A 25,427-nucleotide genomic window follows, 5' to 3' on the forward strand; every position below is an offset into this window, starting at 1 on the left:
TGTGTGTTCGGTCTCAGCTCAGAAGCATCTTCCAGTGTACAGGAAGTGCACCCTCTCACTGAAGGAGCAGTTTGTTGAGGGGGGGTCTGAGAGGTTAGCATGATCGCCACAGAAATGCAAATGTCATCAACAAACGGTTTGATGTTCAATTGGAATTGATGCTTCTCTTTACTTGGAGTCAGGATGAGAATCATCATCATCAATAAAGTAGAGGAAGTTTTATTCTTTGAGAAGTTGTTGCCTGATATAAAACCTGATTCTGTATTTTATGTATGCAAACATAATAATACTGTATGTGTTTCACTCAGGTTAGTTCAGTTCAGAGTGATTAAAAGGAGAAGACTAATAATACAACACAGACATAAAAAGTAAAACTAACTAACAGCATAATAAAATAATATGAATATAAAGTTACAATATATTGTAATATTTCAGTGAAAGATATGAAAACAGTCAAATATACAAAAGACAAATGTTAGAGAGAAAATGGTGAATAAATGTGACTGCAAGTGATACTGATACTCAGAGGTGGTAGGTAACTAGGTACATTTACTCTGCTTGTACTTTAATCAAGCCTTTTCTTTTTATGACACTTTTTAGGGAACGACAATTATTTTTTTACTCCACTTCTCACTCCACACTCAAAACAAATCGTCAGAGGCCCCTTACAAGACCTGGACCGAGTTAGGTCAGAAGGAAACCACATTGATAAAGTGCAGGAGTGTCGATGTATCATCCCAGCGGCGCTCTATCTGTCCTCTAACACACACAGCAGAAACAATTTGCTTCTGTTTTCCTCCTGAGGCAGCGAGCCATCAGTAGTCTGACCCTCGCTCATCCCGCGACACATACTGGACGCACTGGTGCAGTGTGTGCGACTGTACTGGTGTCTGCATCCAGGACTGTCTGTCTCTGCCAGCGCGTGTGTGTGTGTGTGTGTGTGTGTGTGTGTGTGTGTGTGTGTGTTTGTGGCAGAATCAATGAGTAGTTGCAGCTGACTGGGCCTGCTGAAGAATGACACACAAGAAATATGATGTAAGAATGTGTTGCTGTCGCCGAGTTATGTAATCTGCCTGCAGTCATTCACTCAAATCTGTGTGTGTGTGTGTGTTTGTGTGTGTGTGTGTGTGTGTGTGTGTCCATGCATACTGTACCTGCATGTTTTATCTTTATCTGATTTTTAGATCCATGTAGGTATCTTTAGATGTTCATTGTTTTTCTGTAATGCTTGTGTATGTTTGTAAGTTCATACAAGTGTGTGTGTGTGTGCATGTGTGTGTGTGTGTGTGTACTCACTCAACTGCCTCCAAGTGAAACAAAAAAAAACAATAATCTCAAGTCAAAGCATCACACTCCTCCTCAGTTGAGTGGAGGCAAATCTCAAAATAAAGAGCAACAAAGCCGGCTTAGACGACAACACGCTCTGAACAGCCTCATTGTGAGATCACTTTGACTGAAAGTGACAGTGAGACATTTCACAGCACAGACTGTGTCACACAAATGTCTTTAACCGTCTTTTGCTGCTGTTTTTGGATAAAACTCTTTTCAACACTAAGCAAAGTCTCAGGTTAACCTGGATCCTTATTCAGCTCAAATGTAGGACTTTTTAAATGACTTTCTGACCATCGTGACTCAGGACATTTTTGCGTTTTTTGTCATATTTCATGAACTGTCACACATATTTGAAGACATCTGACATTTTTCTACAGTATTTGCACATCGCGCTATAGTTAAGATATATTCAGTCAGTGACACGCAACAAAGGTGGAATGGAATAAAGTAACTCTTAAAAGAAATTCTCTCCCTCCCTCTCTCTCTCTGTCTCTCCCTCCCTCTCTCTCCCTTCCTCTGTCTCTTCCTCACTCTCTCTCTCCCTCTCTCTCTCTCTCCCTCTCTCCCTCCCTTCCTCTCTCTCTTCCTCTGTCCCTCTCCCTCCCTCTCTCTCCCTCTTTTCCTCTCTCTCTCTCCCTCCTTCTCTCTCTCTCTCCCTCTCTCCCTTCCTCTCTTCCGCTCTCTCTCCCTCCCTCTCTCTCTCTCCCTCTCTCTCTCTCCCTTCCTCTCTCTCCCGCTCTCTTCCTCTCTCTCCCTCTCTCCCTTCCTCTCTTACTCTCTCTCTCTCTCCTCCCTCTCTCTCTCTGGCGGTTTTCCACCTGTCTCCCTGACTGAGCTTTCTCTCCCTCTCTCTCTCTCTCCCTTCCTCTCTTCCTCTCTCTCTCTCTCCCTCCCTCTCTCTCTCTGGCGGTTTTCCACCTGTCCTCCTGACTGAGCTGCCTCTCCCTCTCTCTCTCTCTCCCTTCCTCTCTTCCTCTCCCTCTCTCTCTCTCCCTTCCTCTCTTCCTCTCTCTCTCTCTCCCTCCCTCTCTCTCTCTGGCGGTTTTCCACCTGTCCTCCTGACTGAGCTGCCTCTCTCTCTCCCTCTCTCCCTTCCTCTCTTCCTCTCTCTCTCTCTCTCCCTCCCTCTCTCTCTCTCCGGCGGTTTTCCACCTGTCCTCCTGACTGAGCTGCCTCTCTCTCTCCCTCTCTCCCTTCCTCTCTTCCTCTCTCTCTCTCTCTCCCTCCCTCTCTCTCTCTCCGGCGGTTTTCCACCTGTCCTCCTGACTGAGCTGCCTCTCTCTGCTCGTACAGTGAATTTATTTCACTGTATTCTTCCCTGTGAATTGCAGAACGCTGATGTGTCTCAGGTGACGGCGGGATTATCAAAGCCTCGCTTCAGTTTTCCATCAGTTTGTCCACGTGTGTTACTGTGGACTCTCTCTGCCATTACTGGACAGTATTTAGCCAGATGAAATGATCTCTCCCCTTCCTCGTTCTGAACCATGCCCGGGGTCCGTGGCATTCGTTTGGTCTATTTTTAGCGGTCGGTCTCCCTTGGCTTTAATGGCTGAAAGTTACGCTTCGTCAGGTCAGGATGTAAACAAACATTGCTGCTGAAATGTCACTGGATGTGGTTACATTACTGCGCTGTTCTTTTCTGAAGGTTTCCATTCAGCGCTCATTAATATTTATTTGGACAATCAGACAATGAATGTGAGAGAGGCTGTGAAGAAGAAGAATTTGATTCGAGCCCTGCAGGGGTCTCTGCTGATACAAATTTGAGCATTTAAGTGAGATTTTAACCACAGAAGTAGACAATTCCGGCACCGCCGAAATTTTGACAGTGGCACGAGGGGGGTGCTGGTGTTATATATACCACTGTTTCTCAAGCCTGGTCCTGGAGTACCACTGCCCTGCATGTTTTAGATGTATCCCTGCTCCAGCACACCTGATTCAAATGAATGGCTCGCTATCAGGCCTCAGCAGAGCCCAATAACGAGCAGCAGAGCAGGGCAGCTGGTGCAAAATCCCTCTTTATTTAAATTTGGTGGGGGCTAACCCTTTAAAATTGAAATCAGAGGCGAGAAGAGACGTTTGTCTACAAAAGGATCCAAAAATTATGTGTCTCCTGTTCACCGTTTATGGCAATTAAAAAAAAAAAAAATCAGGCGATTTCTCACTGCCTCTCGCACTCTAGCTGATGACATCACCCACTCTAGGGGAAAAAATTCTGAGCATTTTTTGAGAAACTTTATGGTCTTCAGATGGTCAGGGATTGAAAACAATAAGAGATATCAAAAAGTGAGCCGAGGTTCATTTCGAGCCAACAAAATGATCTACGTTTTAAAGTTCAAATGAAGTCTCTAGGAGAAAGTATGGCGAGGCAGCGGAAACTTGAAAAAGGCTAAAATTTGAGGAAATTTCCCATTCATTTCTTATGGGAATTTTTTTGCAGTTTTTTGCGAATAACTTTGCGAATTATTAACGAATCCTGTCATAAGTACATAGCACAGCATTCCCGATCGAGCCGCACGGTTTGATATATAGTTACACGCGAAATTCTGGCGGAATATGAAAAATAAGAAGAAAAAAAGCGAGATATTACGAGCCACTATTGTAATCTCACATTCTCGTAGAGCTTTACTGTCTCTGTCATAAACACCTCAGTTTGCCTGAATAAATGCTACATAAAGAAAAACAAACCAGAAACACTCGTTTGGTAGCTTCATTCGCAGCGTTGACAGTCGAATTCTGAATGAGCATTCGTTCAGTTATTTTTTGCACAGTTTGCACAGTTACAGATACAGATTAGGCTGCACTGATATTTAGTTTATACCATTTGTGAAATTAGACTCCAGTTATGGCTGTGTAGGACTGCTTCCAACTCAGATGATCCAATGTCCAACAACGCCAGTGTGGGAAAGTGCAAAAGACTTATTGAAAGATATGGATGGATGTAGACATTTCCAAAATTCTCGACATGTTTTTATCTTACAAAATATTCTGCTTCAATGCATTTTTGTTCAACCATTCAAAAACACCATTTTTCTCCTGTTAGGCCTGTTAGCGTCTCTGCTAACAGGCCGGTCCAGCAGCATTAAGCCTGGGGCACCATTATTATTTCATCAATATATTATGCCTTCATTGGATTAGCCCGCTGCCTGCAGGCATTTATGTTGACCAAACTGTTGAGTTACATTCATTAAAGAAAGTTGCTTTCTGAAAAAAAAAAACTCATTCATTCCCATGAATCACTTAACCTGACAGACATTCGAAGCATCATTAGAGAACCTCAATAGAAGCTTCGACTGTAAAAAAGAAAAAAAAGGCCTGCTAGCATCTATACAGTCGTACTGCGTATAAATTGTAAACACAGTTGAATGAATCATACTGTGGCGTGCAGAATAAACAACAAACCACTATGGAGTATATACAGTAGGGTCGATGTAATTATGACAAACTGTGTACAGTGTAAAAATAAGATAGTATGTAGAATTAACAAAGGGAAAATGGCTGTTAGAGTATTTAAATATTATTGAAGTAGTTAAATATGGCTCAGTACAGTTTACATAAAGCACTATGTATCAGCAAACAGGGTTTTATTGTGCAAATAGTTGTGTAAAGAGCAATTTTTTTGTTTTCAGAATGAGATGAAAAGAAAACAGTATAATCCAATAGGGTTCATTAGTTGTCTTCAGTTTTCATTAACCTCTTATATCAACAGATTTTTTTTCCTGTAACTGGTTTCAAACCCATTGTCCAAAGTGTCACAAACTGGCTTGAGGCTGCTTGAATGTGACATAAATGGGAATAACCTTTTTTTTTTTTTTTCTAGTGGGATCCCTGGAAAGAAATGCGGCACCATCATAGTGAGAGCAGAAGAGCTGAGCAACTGCAGGGTAAGAGTCCGTTTGGTTCCCCCGTCGAGGTTCTGGTTCTTATTCCTTACAAAGTGATGAGTGTGACCAAAAAACACCACAACATTATGACCTTTATGAAGGAAGGATTTATTGCAGGACTGTTGTATTAGACTGCATTAGTTTAAACCTGATGTACCTAATAATCTGGCAACTAAGTGTACACATGCATACTGTCTACTTTTCTGATGCTGGGTTGCTTTAAGAATGTACTAAAGACATCATTGTTAAGTGTTGCTGTAACAACTGCAATGTTCAAAGTGTAAATCTTAACGTGTATTTTCTAAAAATATAATCGCACTGCAGCAAGCATCAAGTACATAACAGGTTATTTTCACTTTAACAGATGTGTAGTGACTCTTTCACAGAGGAGGTTTGGCTTTTCTTTCTCTTGGCTCTACTCTTGCACCCTGTTTGACACTGTTGTCATGGCTTCAGTCAGACTGACTGAGTCTATTTCAATCCCTTTATTTCACAGGGAAAACAAAACATCAATTCAAACATTCGGACACAAGGAATAGAGCAGCCATTTCTATAAAAGCACCTCGCAGTCCTGTACATCTGATCCGCCACTGTGCACCAAATTAAACATGAGGAGAGAAAACCATTGTAAAAGAGGCACAAATTTCTCTTCTGGTGATTTACAAAATGCCAGAATGTGTTACAGACATCGGAGAGGTTGACAAAGTTTATCTTTTTTGTTCATGTGTTTTCCATCCACGCGTTGTAGATACTTACTTTCCAAAGACAGCCATGAAAGCAAAGCAAAGAGCTTAATTAAGCAGTAGAACACACCCAATGTACCAAACAACTTAATAACAACACTTACAAACACTTCACAGTTTCACATCAGTAATTCCACATCTTGGGTGACATAATGACAATAATGTGTCAGGGTGTCGAGGGTGAAATCAAGCCTGATCGCCGCGATTTAATCTCGTAGTGTCTGTCTTCTGTCAGCTCCCAGAACTCAGCGGGTGAGAATATCAACATTTCTACAAATAGAAGTGATATTGAAAGTATGCCGGTCTTACATTTAAGTGATAATGCAGAAAACAGCTTGAATCTGCTTTTATAATCTGAATTATTCTCCGAAATGCATCTGCTAACAACATGACAGACATGACGCAGAGAAGTGGCGCATCACTCTTCAGCATCCTGTCTAAAGTCTTTATTTCGGTTACGTCTCTCCTGCCAGGAATCGGTGATGCTACAGTTTTGTGGCAACAAGCTGGATAAGAAAGACTTCTTTGGGAAATCCGATCCCTTCCTCGTCTTTTACCGCAGCAACGAAGACGGATCGTAAGTTGACGAGCAGCTTCCTGTGTGTGTTTGTGGACAATTTGCTGAATTAACAAAAGCACCTATCTAAGTTGTACGCACAAAAGCACACATTCGCAGCACGTAAAGATGCCTGAAATGCACATAGGCTCTCGAGTGGGATTTTTCATGCTCCAAAAAGCTCCAATACAGAGTATATAAGGTCTAAACTGCCTATATGAGGTTATGTAATTCTTGGTGCTGTATATGTGACTTACTGTATGTCGTCCAGCCGCTAACAGGGGAACGCAGCAGAAGGAGGGATGAGCAGAGATAATAGGGCTGACAAGAGGAAAATAAAGGGAGAAAGGATGAATGAGATGAAGTTAAGTGAAAACTGTGTGTGGAGGTCGCGGCTTCTTTTGCCCCGCAGATGCTTTTATTCAAGTCGACTTCAGCGTCTTAGTGAAGACACACTTTCTCTCTTTGTGCAGCTGGGTATTTACTGTTGCCGCCTAAATGTTCAGCCGCAGGGTGTAACAGCAGCGCGCCGCGGCTACAAAGAGCCAGACAAGGTGCCGCAGAAGGAAGAACAGGAAGTGCTTATTTCAGCCAAAGATCAGGCTTTATGAAATGCATTGAACATCACACTCTTAATACGCTTAATAGCAAATAGGAGAGGTGCACACAAGGTGCTGTTTTTACCTTTACGGTCCAGCAGAAGTGACATATCTGCTGTGTAAATCACTGTTTTCTCCTTTGAGACAAAAATCTGATACTGAAATGGAGAAATTATAATTTTTTTATTTTTTGTTTTCAAGATGGCGCCCCCTAGTTTTGCATAAATTCAATAAAACACAGCTCTGGTACCTGTTTACCTAGAGGGGACCTTATTTCAGTACTGCCAGTCAAATCTAGCATAAAGCAGTTTTCAATGAAATGTGTGATCTTCTTTCTCATTAGCGATAGAGCTAAACTCGTTAGCACGGGATGTAAACAGAACAGTGGAGAGAAAGCAAGAGAAAGCAAAAAAAAGCTTTCAGCGCTATCGTGATTGACTAGCGTAAGCACAGCTGGCGAGTTAAAGGGTGACTCCATCTGCGTTGTTCAGCCGTTAGCAAAAAGCGCTAACGTCTAACTACGTCAGGTCATGTGGAAAACTTGTTTAGAAGATTATTAGATTTGATTGTTTGGATTTGAACATGTAGAAAACACTACTGGAAGCTACAAAATGTTATAAAACCTCATAAAAACCCCACAAAATAGCGGACCCTCGCTTTAACAGTTAGCTTACCCACCAGCTAGCCAGGCGTGTCACCATGTAAGGAAGCTTCCTGCCTCGCGTATTTCACGTGGACGAGCTTTTTTCTTTCCTTTAATAAGAACAATTAATACATTTAAAAAAAACATGCTGATGTTATCTGATAAAAAAAATAAACGATTTAATCACCTTTCTGTGTCTCACAGGTATACCATCTGCCACAAAACAGAAGTGGTGAAGAACACTTTGGATCCGGTGTGGCAGGCTTTTAAAATTCCTGTCAGGGCGTTGTGTAACGGAGACTACGACAGGTACAGAGACAAACCCGCCGACGTAAACGTTTCACTGACAGCTGGACTGAAAGAAACTGAAAAAAAGAGAAATTTTGTCATCTAAATGTTTGACGTCTACCTCAGAATAGCACAGCAGTTTATACAGAGATGCGGGAAAAAATGTGGAAAATGCATTTTTTGTGCAGTCAGTCATATCTAATGGCAGCTTTGCTTACCACCTGTTAGCTAATGGATAAAGTCCTGAAAAGACCTGAGGCTGCTCATAATACTGTTTTTAATTTAGCACAAGTGACACCTTTAAAATGGGAAAATGGGAAATGGGAAAAACAAAGGGCTAGGCACAAAAGCCCATTATTTATATTGAGTTTGTTAAGATAGTTCAATTTAATGACTGTTGTGCTATTTTTAACATGCACAGTATTTTTAGCGCTTACACAACCGACACGACATGAAACTCACTGGTTGTGTCATTTCAGATTTAGAGAACCGGGCAGCCTTGTGCTTCCTAATTCATATTTAATTTTATTTATTCATGTTATTTAGTTATAATTCTTATTTCCTGGACTTACACCAGAGTATGCTGATAATGACCTTCAGAAAACTGCTCTTTAGCCCCCCTCTCTGCGTTACGTCCTCTCGTCCACTCAGGACCCCGGCCTTCCACGGACCAGTTGCCAGCTTTATCAGCAGAAAGACTGTAAATCAGCGGTGCTAATTGGTTTTTTAATGGGATTTCGCTCTCCTGCCCTCGTCCCCCTTCTCTTTCCCTACAGGAGCATTAAGGTGGAGGTGTACGACTGGGACAGAGATGGAGGGTGAGGCAACAATGCTCTGTTCTTTTGTACTTAAACTTCAGCCATAACGCCTGCACTCCAGTGAATGTTACGATGCTCCATCCGTCTATACAGCATTATCATTTTATTGGCATCCTGCTGTGAAAGAAGCCCCACATACACCTGCAACAAGTCCCAGAGGCAGAGTAAATCTAGTAATTAACTATGAGCCATACAGTATACTGTGCTGGCTCTATTATTTATTCATTTATCCTACATGCCAAGATGCAGTTTTCACCTGACGACACTGACATTTTATGCTCCTAAAAAGATGAAAATATAAGAGCATGCGTGCAAAGTGGGTAAGGGCATGTGGGATATTAGTCACAGATCACCCTCCAAAATGTTTGTCCTCATACAGCCTCTTGTTTTTCACTGTCAGAGCAGATACTGTAGGGAAATCTCACCACAGAATCCTGCATTTGACAACACTCCCTACTGCTTTAAATATACATTAACTATTAATGCGGCTTGAACGGTCTCTTGACTTCACAGTCAGTCGGGGGATAAAGATAGTGTTTATCTTCTGAAGCGAGTGAATTCTCAGCATTCATCCACACAGTTTGCTCCGTCATTGATAATTTCACAGGCGGTTTTTGGCGTTTCAAAGGCGTTTTGCCCTGAGCTCATGCATTTCTGACCCTGATTCCAACTGATTATCTCCATGAAATTATGAAATCGGTTGCTACGCCCACGCCTCCAGTTACCAGGGAGCTTGTTAGTGGTTTTTCCTGTACTTGAAAGAGGACTTTATGTGAATATGTTGCAGCGAAATGAATCAAATCTGTTATTCTCAAGCAGGCTGAGAATTACTGTTATCATTTGTTCTTAGCCGTTTCTTCTGACTCGGTGATGCACGCTGCAGTGGTTTTTGAAATGTGACCGTGCGTTTGTTTTTACAGCCACGACTTTATCGGCGAGTTCAGCACCAGCTACAGAGAAATGTCCAGAAGCCAGTCACAGTTCCACATCTATGAGGTGATATTCTTCACACACGCGCACAGTCGTTTTTTTCATCACTTCTGGGGACATCACATAGACTTACATTCATTTCCTCAAGACTTACCATAACTATTACCATAACTGCTACTTGCATCACCCTAACCTTAAAGGATAACTTTTGTTTCTTACAACCTGGACCTTATTTGTAGCATTAAATACGACCATTTACTCACCCAGACAACTTTGGTGGCATTTGGAGTCGTTTCGAAGAAATTAGCCCCAGAGGAGCGGCGCGTATATCCGTATAATGCGAGTACTCGGGGCATCCATGCGCAGCCTCTATATAACACATAATCTACGGAAACTCGTCCATATTCCAATATTTTGTTCTGATATGCTGGTGCTATTCCCCTCTGAGCCCGTGGTGGCATGTTATCAACATCCGGCGTCTCTAGACAACTACTTCTGACGTGGATGATGTCATTACCGAACGCCGGGCGCTGCGAGCAGCCAGCCACAACACGGCTAACTCTGCGGCGGTCGGCTACGAATACGCAACAACGAACCACAGCTGTGCCAAACTACAGCTAAACTAGCCGACCGCCGGCTCAGAGGGGAATAGCACCAGCATATCATAACAAAATATTGGAATATGAACGAGTTTCCGCAGATTATGCGTTATATAGAGGCTGCGCACGGATGCCCCGAGTACTCGCATTATACGGATATGCGCGCCGCTCCTCTGGGGCTAATTTCTTCAAAACGACTCCAAATGCCACCAAAGTTGTCTGAGTGAGTAAATGGTCGTATTTAATGCTACAAATAAGGTCCAGGTTGTAAAAAACGAAAGTTACCCTTTAACCCAAGTCTTCACCCAAAAATGTAATGATTTACGTTGCAGGTACTTGTGTTTTGTCCCCATAAGGAGGGCGAGTCCTCAGAATGTGACTGTGTAAGCAGATATATGTCCCCACAATGTGTGGAATACACACACACACACTTGTACTTCCTCTTGTACTAAATCCTCTATAATAATAATAATACTAATAATAAACTTTATCGTTTTCAAAACCAGAATTATATGGTGCTTCAAAGTATACAATACCAGACAACATTGGGGCAAATATAGAGAATCATAGAGGTATAAAAAAGCACATATTATTACATTGAATTAATAAAGAAATACATTTTAATTGCAGCATAAACACCACCATATAGAAAAAGGCTGTGCTCACAAAGATCAGCGCAGCTTGTGTTTAAAGTTTAATCATTTTGAACTTTTGGCATAGTGCTGCCCACACAGTGCAGCGTATACATGAGTACAGGATCAACATCCGGGAAAAAAACACACCAAAAAGTACAACCCAGCTCACCTTGTGCTTCTTTGACCTTGGAGATGCATCACAAGCAGCGTGGAGCCTGAGTGAGACCAGAACTGGACAAATACAAACACAGGTTTCCATGTTGAGTCACAGCACACGGCCTCGCTCTTTTCATTTAAAATGCAGACACATACATACTCAGGCACAAAAAAGATGCTCCACTTGATTATAAATTCATTTAGAGCCTGAGCACAGCCAACATTTTACAGAAACTTCCCCAAGGACAGCTGGTTTTATCCAATTTGAGCGCTCCTCCTTGGCAATGCATCACCACCTCATACTTATTCAGCTTTTTTTTTTTATTGATTTGGAGGGTCGACATAAAATATTAACATTTCCTTTGTGGTCTATATTTTGATTCAAGCCATTCCACATGGAGGAGTATGTCAGCACATCTACCCTGAGTCTAGTAGTTAGTTAACAGGATGCTATGCCCTAGTTGGAATCCGTAATGGTGAACAGTATGTTTGTAAGTTAGCCCCTGTTCCTCAAAAGACGGACTTGTGTCTCATCTTTGAATGCTCAGTTCACTGACTTGTACAGCAGCTGCAAGTGAGCAAACCATAAATCCCTGAAGGTCAAGAGTGAGCAGAGGTGCTTATGAAGCACGACCTGAATCACTCACTGTAGAGTCACTGTAATGTACCATGAGGTGTCAACCCGTCTGACCCATGTTGTCTTTCTGCAGACTCCTTCAAACCTCTTGTTCCTTCATTCTTGTCTTTTTCAGCAAAAATGCTAAAAAACCTGACATGCAGATTGTCTGTGACACCACCCCAAGTGTATAAAGCCTATGGGTGGAGCTCATGTTGTGTGAGGTCTGACTGTAATGGGCTGAAATATCTGTAAATATCCCTGTTACCAAGACTTACATTATGAAAAATAAATATCTATTTTAAGAAGGTGGAAAAATGAAGGTGTCAGCATTTTCTGAGAGACGTTTGAGCTTTCTAATGATTTCAGTGAAGTTATTTTGGAAGCAGTGGCGAGTGGTAATAATGTGAACAGGGAAACTAAGTCCTTAAATAAACTGAATGGACTGTGGTGATAAAACTGCTGCGCTGTCAAATGTATTAAAAAGCATTTTTTTGACTTTATTGAACCAGGACGAAGACGTGAGTCAGGATCTCTCTCCCATTGTATCAGCCTCTGCTCACTGAGACACAGTAAAGTGGATTAAAGCTCCTGTTTTCTCCACAGGTGCTGAATCCAAAGAAAAAAGGAAAGAAGAAGAAAAAGTACCTAAACTCAGGAACGGTGAGTCAACCGTTTGCACGACTTTCACAAATGTCTTTTCCACTTTGACACCAAAGACGATAGGAAGTGACAGCGACGCCAGAAAGACAGGAGGAAGACTTCTGGACAGGAAATTTCCCAGTTACATTAGCTAATTTACTTTATTTACACTTTAATGTCTGGTTGTCTTTCATGCATCCATCCACAAACATCCATACAGCACAATGCAGTTTGGAAGTGACAAATCACAACCCTCAACTAAAGATGGATTCCCATCAGGCCAATCTGGCAACTGCTCTGGGACCTCCAGGGGCCCCAAAAGCCCAACAACTGATTACTTATGTTGTATGTGTGCACTGTACACTGTGTGCAGCAGGGCCCCAACAGCAAGTCTGGCCTCTGATCAGATTTGATTGGCTGGAATGAGTCTGACGACAGTTCTTACTGTCACAAAATCACAAAATTATAAATGTCATCATTGGTTTAATCTGAGAATCATTAACAGACTCTGTTCATACCGTAAAAATGATTCCTGTCATTTTCTGACTGTCAGGTCACCCTCCTGTCCTGCCTGGTGGACACCGAACTCTCCTTCCTGGACTACATCCGAGGCGGGTAAGTTCACGGCAAATGGCAGCGCACGAGTGCAGCGATTAAGCACCAGCGTTAGTCTCATCACTAAAGCCGGAGTCACTTGCAGTTGTGGTGCAGCGTAGAGTCGGCTGAGAGGATTACCGAGCCTCGATCATCTCTCAGCTCTGACATTAAGACAAACAGCTGCCGATAACCCGCTGCTTAATTGCTCGCTGCCGCGCGCTTTGAAACATGCTGCGGTATAATCTAGCATGATTGATGATTCCACGTTACTCCTGATGTGATTTATTTTCTCTTGTAGGACTCAGATTAATTTCACAGTGGCAATTGATTTCACAGCGTCAAATGGTAAGTGCTTTCAAGCTTTGCTCTTATCAATGAGGTCCCTTAAGTGTGTCGGACAGATAAAACTTTGGCGGTTAATGCTCAGATCTTCATTTGATGTGAACTCATAAGTGATTATTTATAAATCCATTTTAATTTACTTATCCTTCATTTACTTAATTTACTTATTTGACACTTAACCCTCATAAAGGAGAGGCAGCTGAAAGTTGGACAAATTGAACATTATCTGTTACTTTAACACCTGAGCTCAGTTTGATGTGTGGCCACAGTTTTTGCCTCAGTCTAGAGGCAAAGTCATCGCACCCACATTGTTTAAATTGCATTTCCAATTCAGCGTGCAATCAGTGTTTATGAAGCCCCACAGATACACTGCTGTACATTTGTCAGTGACAACAGTTTAATGACGAACAAACAAACGGAACGAGCTATTCTGCGCAGAACACTTTGTCTCATATCAGTGATGTTCTCATTTTAGTAAGAGATGATTCAGTACATGAATAAATGTAACACGATTATGGAGGCATCATTATGTGACAGGAGAAATGGGTGGCTTTCTTTACTGCCTTCAGATCCCACATTCCCATCTTTGACTATGGCTGAAATAATAGTCACATTATGCGTGTAATTACTTTACTTCAGCTTTTTGTTGGCAATCGGGACCATGCTAAAGTTTTTCTTTGTGCCCAAGTTGCTCATATTTGCAAACCTGCTAACAGAAGTTATAATGGTCTCATTTCTCGCCCATTAAAATGCATTGTTTCCCTTATTATAAAAACTTCAAGGGTTATCTGTGCATCCAAAGCCTGATATATCTTTTTCTACTGTGCCATAAGGCTCCATTGTTGTCCAAAAAAGACATCATCGAGCCACACTAGAACACCAAATGTATTAATCCACAGCTGAAACTAGTTCCTAACAAATGCACTGTGTACTCCTGCTTGAGTAACGTTTGCTAAAAACTATCACGCCCCACTATTTTAGGAAATTACTGAGACTTTTTTAAAAATGAAACTGCATATTTCTGAGGGTTTTTTAAAGCTTCACATCTTCAGGAAGAACTAATGGACTTGGGGCTCAAAGCTCCAGACAGAAAGTGTTCAGAGGCAAACTAAACATTGTGGTTACTGCTTTCAGATCTGCTTTCATGTATTTATCTCTATCTGTTCTCAATTCTCTGTCTGTGCCAAAAATAAAGACGAGAGAAATTAAGCTTCTTTTTTATATATATAAATCTTTGTATTTCATTTATCATGAGCAGCTTCTTGCATTTATGGATTTTTTTTTTGCAAACCCAAAAGTTTTAATCAGACAGCCCTGCATGATTTCTGAGTAATCGCCTATTTAACGAGTTCATTCATTTGTGACCATGAGAGAGAAGATCTTGGAGGCTCAGCAGACCTCTCAAACTGTTTCATGTTACTTAGCGGTGCTGTAATGTTGTGGTCCCTCACACTACCCGCTCAGATTTGAGGCAGCCAGTGAGCTTGTTTCTGCCTCCAGTGCAGCTGTGCCTCAGAGAAATGTTTGTGTAGCTAAAACTCCAGTCTGCGTTTTAACCCCCTTCCACCCACTCGCCTCCTTTTTATTTTAATATGACTCACAGCCCAGGGGGAGCAGGCATAATTACAGTTTGATGCTGATGTGTGTTTTACTGTGTTGAACCATTCGGGTCCAAGGCAACCCGTCGCAGCCCACCTCGCTCCATTACATGAGCCCATACCAGCTGAATGACTACGCCATGGCGCTGCGGGCAGTCGGAGAGATCATCCAGGACTACGACAGCGACAAGATGTTTCCTGCGCTGGGCTTTGGTGCCAAGCTTCCCCCGGACGGACGGGTCTCGCACGAGTTTGCCCTGGTGAGGAGACGACTTCTTTCTCCCATCAGCTGCATCATCCAAACATCCACCCATCCACCTGTCTGTATACATACGTCATTAATCCATCTGTGGAAACACTTGAATTTACCTGTGCTTCCAATTCGCCTCGCAAATCTACATACAACATACAGAAATCTGCCTGTTCGTTTATTCCGCATAACAAAACCAAGAGGAAGAAGAAACTTTCTACGTATCCTCCACCAGGTCATTTACAGCATGAAAATATATTGCGCTATGGCACAAAAGAGGAAGATAAAAGAGGAAGATGGCACTGTTCTTCTAGTGCTAACAGTGCTAAAACCTTTCACAAAGTGATGGAAGTAATAAAATTCATAAGAAGACTGTTTAGCCATGCTAGCAGCTCTGCAAGCCCGTACATTGCCGTAGCTTTGTCTTGAGCTAAATGCTCACGTCAGCATGCTAACATTTTCAACAGGACAATGCTAACATGCTAGTGATTACCAGATATGCCACGGTCACCATTTTAGCCCATAAGAACCCACGGTGACACAGGTGTCACACGTCCAAATTTTCCTAAAACATGAAATAATCCGAGTTCTCAACGCCCAATGTGACACATATGTAACATTTGAGATCTTGGACAGTAGGGGGTGGTGTTTTGAAAAAAATCTCAGAAATGTGTATATGTGGTCTATGTAGTCTGTCTTATGTCCCCCATAATTTTCCTAAAAGCAGAAATGGGTCCGGGTTCTTATGGGTTAATTTAGAGTGTTAGCATGCTAACATTTGCTAGTTAGCACTGAACACAAAGCCCAGCTGATGCTGATGAATGAATGTCACTAGTTTTTTCAAATATTAGGTCACAAACTACGATATTGGACCAATCACAATTTAGACTCGACTGCAAAAGATGAAAAGAAATGAGAAGCACCAAAGTCAGAAGAATACGTTATCTGGGAACTATAAATGTAAATAAAAACCTTCAATAGATCGACTAGAACTGGCGCTAAAGGGAACGTCAGGAAATTATTTCTTCTATGGAAACATTTCATGACAATCCATCCAATAGTTGCTACAGTATTGTCTTAGTAAATAGACAAAAGCTTTTGTCTATTTACTAAGTGCTTATTTTGAACAGTAAGTTCAGAACAGGCAGTATAAAAAATGTGGCCTGTTCTCAAACTGTTGAATACGGCTCCGACAATGATTCTTTTAATGGCCTTCGTGCCAGCCGGAGGAGCTTATCTGTGTCAGAGAGACAAAGCCAATTGTGTCCAAGCAAGATATAAACATAAAGTTGTACAAGAACACTGTAAAAAAAAACACACAGCATAAAACTAGGCATTGTCATACATAGATGAACAATAACAGGCAACAGCGTATTGGTGGGTGGTGAACACTGCTGTCCAAAAACACGTTCAGCCAACCAGCCTGTGGTGCTGGAAGCCAAATGAGCTGGTTAGTTTTTGCCTGAAAACAAAGACAAATATAGTTTTTTTTCTTACTGCCAGGAACCAAGTCCTACTGAAAGTGACAAAGAAGAAAATCTACTGAACTACAGCAATCATTTCATAATCTAACGGATGGAAATGATGCACACATGAGGATGTAATGTAAATATCTGTGGTCTCTGTTCAACACTATCAGCATCCAACCATCTGCCACCCATCCATCCATACCACTGCGCCAATGTCAAGCGCACCGGGGCTCCAGGCGTCCTGACCACTCCTCAGCCACCCATAATCCTCTCTCTGGTCTACTGTCACTTCCAGCTGTTGCTCCAGAGGCGTTTACAGCCATTGCAGCTGCTCAGTGTTGGGTAACAGCCTCCCCAGAGGCACCAAACCTTCAGACAAGGCACATATGCATTAATCTAACCATTAAGGATTTAACTCAGTCAGCTCTTAAAGAGGAATGCTGCAGCTGTGTAGCCGCAGTGGGAGAAAGCCACCACTGAGTCCGACGTGATCGTGCAAGCTCCATTTACAAAGCAAAGGAGTCTCATGTGCACTGTTCGTACTCGTGGGCAACCAAGCAGAGTTCATCAAGATGGTTTCATACCGAGATAATTAGAAAGCCCCAAACATATGGGTAGCTTAAATAATGTATGGTTTGTGAATTTCTTTTGGATATCTAAAACCCAGTCAACCACACATCAATTTTAATACTCCTCAAAGGGTGTGGAGGCTGCAGAGTTTCAAAAACACTGCAGCAACTTTGGTTCGAGGTCTTAAAAGGAGATTTTACTGTAGAAGCCTGTGGATGAGATTCTCTTCGATAAAGTCTTTCTCAGATAAATTATCGTCATGTTTTGTCTTCTTGTAACTGTGCTGCAAACAGGATCTCACACAGAGTGAAAAATGTGGAATGACTTGCCTCAGGATATTCTTTACTGAAATGCTGCAACAGAGGAATTAAACTCTTGACATTTCCCAAAAATATGTGAATATTTTGATTGCAAGATTGGATTTTACATCCTCAAGGGCTTCCGCAGTCTAGTGCCTCTTACACTAGGTAATAATTTTTGTAAATATTGGAGTATTATTGAGGTTTTGGCCCCAGGGTGGCCATTTTTGATGTCTCTGAGTATGCACGCAATCCTATTATTTTAAAATGTGCAGCCAAAACGTGGTTGTTTTGAAAATAAAATGTAATTCCAACGCAGCCCTTTTCTCATAGAGGGATATAAAATCTACAGATATGTAGAATATATTTGTTTTCTCCTTCAGGGAGGCGCCATTTTTATTAATCCTTTTAGCTTTTAGCTGACTCTGAATATATCACAACAAACTACGTTCAATTTCGTTTTAACTTTGATGTATAGTGTTCAAATGTGAGCCGGCCTCAGCTGTACCACAGAGAAGTAATATAAGCAATTTATTCTAATTGCCCTTGAATATATTTAACACATTTTTCAAATTATTAGCCGTCAGACGTTGAATCAATGACGGTGGCACGATGGATGTACACTTACTGTTATCTGGTGCTGCAGCGAACGCCTGAAGTCTGCTTTTTTTTTTAGAGTTACAGAAACGAGACAACAGGCACAATCAAACTTTTATCTTATCTTAGTGCACAAGAAGAAGAACTCACTGTGTGTCTTCAGCTTGGAATAATGGGACAAACTGAGGTTAAAAAAAGGCTTTGTATGTGTGTGTGCAGTCACTTGAATTATGCTGCAGCAGCTGTTAAGAGACATTTGTTGCAAGCATACACACCCCCATTAAAAATACACACTTTAATTCAATAGAAAAATGATGGCCATCATTAATTTAGATAACTTTATGGGATACTAAAAACTTCTTTCCTGCCTTTGGGCATAAGAAATATTTTAATTTCTTAGTTATATACATAACAGAACAATCAATCCCTATTGCAAAATTTATGAAATGGTCTTAAATGATATTCTTTATCTATTGATTTTGATCTTAAATGAATATATTGTATTAAAGTACTGCTACCAGGAAGCCTTCTCAACACATCAAATGCAGTATAGTCTGCTTGTTTCAAGCTACCACGAGAACCAGCTCATAAAGAGAGAAGTTTACGGCCCCTTTCAGGTATCTTGTCTTCTATTCCAACACAAGTCTAATCAAAACTACAGGCTGCCCACAAGCGTTTCTCAAGGAGTCGAGACACTCCAAGGTCTTCTTTTCTTTACAGCCGCACGCCAAAACTCCCTTTGTCCCTTTTGAGTTGATCACCAGATGATCTAACAGCGATTCAGCAATTTTGCAAATACATTACAGTGATTTTCTGGCAAGCTGATCAATGCTTTTGTGTTTCTGTTTGTGTGCAGAATGGTAACCCACAGAACCCTTACTGCAGCGGCATTGAGGGGGTGATGGAGGCCTATTACCAGAGTCTCAAATCTGTGCGTCTCTACGGACCCACCCACTTCTCCCCTGTTATTAACCACGTGGCCAGGTAGGTCCACTGTAATCACAGGCAGGGATGTGGAACATGTAGGCGAACACATACAAACGTCATGGAGCACAATGCCACCACGAAATCTACCGTTCTGCTGGAGAACAGCTTTGGTGAATTTCCAGCCATGCGTGTTGGCTGTGGTCCAGTGACCTGTGAAGCGAAGGGAGGAGATGAAGATGAATGTCTAATAGCTCTGTCACCTGCAGTAAGAGGAAGCAGCGCTTACTGGGCTGGTTTGGACACGACCATGAACAGTCCTGTAGAAGGCAGCCAGTCTGCAGGGCGACAGGACAAGGCTACAAGACAGTCAGAAAGGCTGCAAATCTCCATGCACAGCAGAAGAAACGTTGCTGTGAATGTCACACCTCCCACCATTTCACAAACACACAGTAAATGACTGACCGTAGAAACAAGGCGAAAATATATACAGACCAAAACCTTCATTACGAGAGACATACGGACCCTGGAGTGCAGTTCAATTTTTATTGCAGCAACGAATCGTAATGCAAAAAGCTGCTCTTATATTTTAAACAAATAATAAACACTTTTAGTAGATAGTACTAGAGACTGTCCAATTTACACCAACAACCACTAATAAAGAGTAAAGTGCTTTTGCAGTACAGTGTTCTTCTCCGGCCCCACCTGACGTTCCCTAGTGCCAGATCTTATCTCATGATCCTCCTCAACACTGACTGTAACAAGCACTTTCCCACCTTTCATCATCAAATCCCATTTCTCTCTCTGTCTCTGTCTCTCTCTCCCCCTCTCTCTCTCTCTCTCTGTGTGTTTCTGTCTCTCTCTCCCTCTCTCTCTCTATCTCTGCCATCCTCCCACTCGGCCTGAGAATAGCTGCATTGTTCAGCGCTGTTTCTAACTAAAACCCGGGAAGGCATGGTTAAAAAAAAAAAAAAAAAAGACTATTGTTAACATATACTCTGAAAATATGGTCCCGTGACATCGCTTCAATCGCTTCATCCTGGTTTATGTAACAGAAAAAATCGACATGACTCAGAGGTGTATCACTATAAGCCTATTTAAAGCAGAAGCCATACTATTTACAGCGACAGATTGTATTTTCTTTGGAATAAATGTCATTGATGCACACTGCATCACATCGCACGAAACCTCAGGAGGAGCAACAGAGGAGGAATCCCTCTCACAGGACCGCCAGACATGCAGTAGATGTCTGGTGTTCAGAGTAAACCATCGTAGTAACATGAAAGTCGGGGCAATCAGGATGACATCATTATAGACAGACTGGAAAAACATGTCTACTGTATGGAGGATTTTGAAAGCACCTGAGCCACTTGACCTCCAGACTACACCTACACAGAAGAGGCCTGGACAAAGCAATTCATGATTGATGGTTTTAATACAAGAGCCTCAAATTATGTTAGTTCAATATCAAGTGTAGAGGTTAGATTGAAAAAAATTAAAGTAACCAGAGCAACATAATGCATCTCAAAAGACACCCTGCTTAAAGGTGTAATACGTAGGCATTCAAATGTCTAAAACCTCTGCTATATAAAACTCAATGAAATGTTGTGTTCCTAACATTATGAGCATTTCTGCCGCAGACACTTAAGAAAGACTTTCATCTGCAGTGGTGTCCCACGCTACTCGCAGCATCATCAAACCACGTCTTTTGTTTTCATTGTTTTGATTGAGGCAGGAAAATTACATACAGAGCGTTTGAGGAAAGGTTAAACACAAAACCTTTTAGTAGATATTGAGTAAGACAGTTTTGAAGTATGTTCCAAATGCTTTCAATACCAAATACCTTATAATTCTCACAATCAACAACGAGAAAAATATTAATTTTACATTTTGCATGACATGCATTATTAGCACTGATGCTTACACTGTGATTGGATCATTTGTCCTCGATGAAATAAGATTGTTTTTAGTGATCACTGAGGGGTAATAGCCTGATATTGGATATTATGTAATAAGGTAATTGCAGCAAGCAGACCGAATGTGCTTTGAGACAGGGATGAATTCTCCACCAAGTTCTGGTTGGTGGACTTGAGTGAGGCAGATTGAAACTTTAAGTTTAGTGTGTCTCAAGCTGCAGAAACACTGGATCCTGTGCTTCCTATAATTAATAGCTTTGTTTTGTAAGATCCTCTTGGAAAGTCTTAAAACTGAGGCTTTCTGTTTAAAAAGTGCTCCGTGATCACGACCTTGTCTAAGTGTGCTCTCTAAATGAATATAGATGGATGCATTTCAGCAGAAAAGAAGAGTCAGAATATTCCTCTTAATGTTAATAACCTGTCTGTCTGCCTCTCTCTCCCCGTCTCTCTGCGTGCCAGGTACGCGTCAGCGGTGACAGACGGCTCGCAGTACTTCATCCTGCTCATCATCTCTGATGGCGTGATCACAGACATGGCACAGACCAAGGAGTCCATCGTCAATGTACAGTACCAGATTTAAATTCTATGAACCGTGTGTTTTATTGTTCAAACTTTATTGTTTAGATTCTGTAAACAAACAGTGGGTTAATAAAGATTTACAGTAACGTGGACAGCACATACTCTTCAGATAATTGACTGTAAGACAGGACCCTGCGATGTTCAGCTGTGATTAAGCCGCTAATGGAGATCCTGATGAAGCATCAAACAGTAATGAAAGGGAGAATCTGAAAAGCAGGTTGTTCTCTTTCAGCGCTCGCTCTCTCTCTTTCACTCGTCTTCACTAATGAGGGAAGAGGTGAGGTCGGCAGATCACCTCCCCCCTGCGCCCTCCAGTGCAGCTACGTACCAGCTCTAATAACGGCGCTTTCTAATCAGACTTGATGTGTGTTCTTCATACATTTGGATCCTCGCTGCTCTGCATCACGCCGCCTCTCATCCCCCTCGCCCCCGTGTGATGTAATGTTATTGTAAAGTAAGATTTGAGAGTAATTATTTACTGGCCCGCGGAGGATCCATGCCCCTCATATCTCAAGCAATTTGAGCGTCCGTCTAATAACCGCAGGAAGTTATGAAGCACTGAAAAACCTTCATTCATCATTCATCACTTGAACTGTACTTTGCTGTCCCACTCGGCTAAGATTTAATAAACAATATTGCGATGCCAGGCAGGAGTTCAGCTGCGGCTCAGGGCAGGGGAACATGTAAATGGACTCATTTTTAAACTGTCAAGATTTGGGAGATTTAGAAAAAGTTGTAGATGCATGAAATTAGAAGGCTCCAGAACCGGCTCTAGAGGAGGCTCAATGAAACGGGCTGCAGAGATGGGACTGGGTGAGCCGCGCCTGTCTTAACAATGGCATTGAATTTTGCTATTGAGCGTCTTTTCTGTGGACTGTTAGCTTACGTTGAGTAATTCACGGGGGTATTTCACTGACAGCCTGCAGCGTTTAAGATAGCAGAATGGTGAAAAGGCACGACGTTGCTTCTCCTCCGCCTTTGATGTGCCTATTCTGTCTCCCTCCACCTTTTACAGGCCGCGTCTCTGCCCATGTCAATTATAATAGTTGGGGTTGGACCAGCGGAATTTGACGGTAAGCTGTGTGAAGATCACGTGCCCGTGTGTGCATGCTTTTGTCTGCGCGTGTTTATTTGCATGCGGTAATCCTTCGCCTTCATCCTCCTTCCTATCTCGCCTCCCACATGGTTCAGCCCTTCCTTGCGCAGCTGCTCGTTTCCTCCATTCTCCTTCCCCTTAATCCTCCACCTCCCCCGCCATTGAATCTGAGGTTAAGTGGATGTGAAAATTCTCATTTGTCAGACCAGAGGTGGTGCTTTTATTTTTAATGGACGATGGCCGCAGTCCTCACCTCTCTCCTGTGTTTTCATGTTTAGCAGCCCTCCGTAAAAACAAGCTCTCGCACGATCAGCAATTAGCCTGCAAAGTCTGCGGGATTCAACGATTTTCACGCTCATGAAGTCAGTGTGCACGGTTGCATGATGTCCCCGTGGTGCACATCGCTGGGTGTGCTCACACACATTCCGGCATGTTTCCTCCGTGCGCTCGGCTGTGTGCAGCTCACGGCCCGATGGCTTCACGCTCGGCGACGCAAAGTCTGTGTACTCATGCCACGTTTGGCATTACCAACACTCAGAGGAGATGTAACCCATTGGCACGCTAATGGCTTCAGCAGATGAAAGCACACAAACCGCGTGTCACGTTGGCCTGGCGCAGCTTTGACATGGCGTCAGGAGCCTCCTGACTGATTTGCTTCCCTCCTCAGAAATGATCGAGCTGGACGGGGACGAGGAGAGGATCTCGTCCCAAGGACGATACGCCGAGAGGGACATTGTTCAGGTACGGACATGGCTGGCTGGCCGTGAGTGTGCCCGCTCAGCAGAATGTCCTCAGAGGAATGTTGGATTTATGATTAATGGGAAAAGGTCATGGTGCTTGACCCTCTGCGCTTCTCTGATTCTCAGTCTGCCATTTTTCTGTCTCCTTCCACTGTCTCGCTCCACTAAACTATATTCACCTTTTCCTCTGTTTCCTTTTCATTCTGTGCTTTTCTTTCGCTTTCTCTCACCTGATATTTTATCGTAACACTTCCTCTCATCTCATTTTGTATCCTCTCCTGTCCTGTCTTATTCTTCTCCTTGTTGCCTCTTCTCTCCCCTCTTCATGTTTTCTCTCATTGATTCTTCTCCTCCTTGTTATATGTCCTCTCCTTTTTACTTCTTCTCTCAATTTCTTTCCTCTCCTCTTCTCTCCTTGTTTCCTCTTATCTGCTTTCCTCATCTCCTCTCATTGATTCTTCACCTCTCCTTGTTTCTTTTCCTTATCTCTCTTTGTTTCCTCTCTTCTCTTCTCTTCTCTTCTCTTCTCTTCTCTTCTCTTCTCTTCTCTTCTCTTCTCCTCTCCTTGTTTCCTCTTATCTGCTTTCCTCATCTCCTCTCACTGATTCTTCTCCTCTCCTTGTTTCTTTTCATTTTCTCTCTTTGTTTCCTCTCTTCTCTTCTCCTCTCCTTGTTTCATCTCCTCTCCTCGTTTCCTTTCCTTTTCTCTCCTTGTTTCCTGCCTTCTCCTCTCCTCCCCTTGTTTCCTTTTCTGCGCTCTCCACCTCTCCTGTCATTGATTCTCCTCATCTCCTTGTTTCCCGTCCTCTCTTCTCCACAGTTCGTCCCTTTCAGAGACTACATCGACCGGCGGGGAAACCACATCCTCAGCATGGCTCGCCTGGCTAAGGAAGTGCTCGCCGAAATCCCGGACCAGTTCCTGTCCTACATGAGGACCCGAGGGATCAAACCGGGCCCCTTGCCACCTCCCTACACCCCCTGTCCACCACCGGCCATCCACCCCCTCCTCACCAGACGGGTAAGCCGAATCTAAAGGCCGAGGTCTCGCCCTGACGCCAGCCAGCCGACTCTACTGGTCTCTGCTCTCCTCTCTCTGCTTCTTCTTCTTCTTCCTGCTCTTCACTGGAAGCTTTCGAGCACACGGCGAACCTCGCCCGCTCTCTCGTGTTGCACTTTTGGGAGCGTTTGGCCACGAGCGCGATGCGGATAACCCCGAGTGGGACGCTTCCACTTTTAGAAGAAGGGACTTTCCCCTCAGTGAACGAAAGGTGGAGGTTTTGAAGGGTCGTGGTGGGGGTCTAAGATCACCCGCCTGCACCAGGAAGAGCGAACCGGACAGAAACTGACCACTCGCGGCCGTCAGACTGAAAGGGTCCAACCTGGTGGCCCTTCTTTGAAACACTGCTATTTCTATTTCCACTTCCTCTAGCTTTCACAAAAATCGTGACTCTCAACATATACAGGAAATGTTTACAAAACTGAGGACTGGAGTGGATTTTTTTCAGGCGGACATTTATACCGATCAATGTGAAAACCTTTCAGATTCCTATTTTTCGGCTGCAGAAACTGGAGGTTGTGACTTTGTACAAAAACATTTAGGCCCCGGTGCCACATTCTTCAGTACCGAACGTGTGTTTTTTTAAATAAATGGAGCATGTGCTAGTTTAAAAGAAGCATGCACTGTTGTCTTGCACTCAGGGCTTTGTCCCTCCCACACAACCCCCCCCCCCCACAACCTCACCACCACCACTGCCATGTTCCATTAAGAGCAAACCCGTCAACCACCTGAAATCTTCCCACGCTCCTCCACCTTCCGCTCCGTCCACCTGCCTTGACTCAAAAGGAAGCGGCGCTCTCTGGGAGTCCGGTCTAATGAAATGCAGCAGGGACTTGAACCCGCCTTACTCTTTTGTCAGATAGCGTTCGCAGGCACCGTGTCGACCGTGGGCTCTGGAAATGTGCATCTCCAAGCCCAGAAGTCAAAAACACACATCTCACTACCGGACCTGACT

At 42.8% G+C, this 25,427-nt stretch overlaps 1 protein-coding gene across 1 annotated transcript in view; it reads left to right on the forward strand.

Moving 5' to 3' along the window:
• The window catches only part of LOC121607730 (copine-8-like), a 60,776-nt gene extending 36,328 nt beyond the window's left edge, over positions 1–24,448 (forward strand). Inside the window, exons 7-20 of the mRNA XM_041938672.1 lie at positions 5,150–5,213; positions 6,430–6,533; positions 7,959–8,063; positions 8,819–8,860; positions 9,781–9,856; positions 12,403–12,459; positions 12,992–13,053; positions 13,334–13,380; positions 15,054–15,235; positions 19,017–19,144; positions 21,460–21,562; positions 22,595–22,652; positions 23,343–23,416; positions 24,236–24,448. Coding sequence (XP_041794606.1) covers positions 5,150–5,213; positions 6,430–6,533; positions 7,959–8,063; positions 8,819–8,860; positions 9,781–9,856; positions 12,403–12,459; positions 12,992–13,053; positions 13,334–13,380; positions 15,054–15,235; positions 19,017–19,144; positions 21,460–21,562; positions 22,595–22,652; positions 23,343–23,416; positions 24,236–24,448 — 1,315 coding nt within the window. The remainder of the gene's footprint in view (positions 1–5,149; positions 5,214–6,429; positions 6,534–7,958; positions 8,064–8,818; positions 8,861–9,780; positions 9,857–12,402; positions 12,460–12,991; positions 13,054–13,333; positions 13,381–15,053; positions 15,236–19,016; positions 19,145–21,459; positions 21,563–22,594; positions 22,653–23,342; positions 23,417–24,235) is intronic.
• Positions 24,449–25,427: the final 979 nt, after the last annotated feature.

The sequence above is a fragment of the Chelmon rostratus genome, chromosome 6 (genome assembly GCF_017976325.1).
Source record: "Chelmon rostratus isolate fCheRos1 chromosome 6, fCheRos1.pri, whole genome shotgun sequence".
NCBI lineage: Eukaryota > Metazoa > Chordata > Actinopteri > Chaetodontiformes > Chaetodontidae > Chelmon > Chelmon rostratus.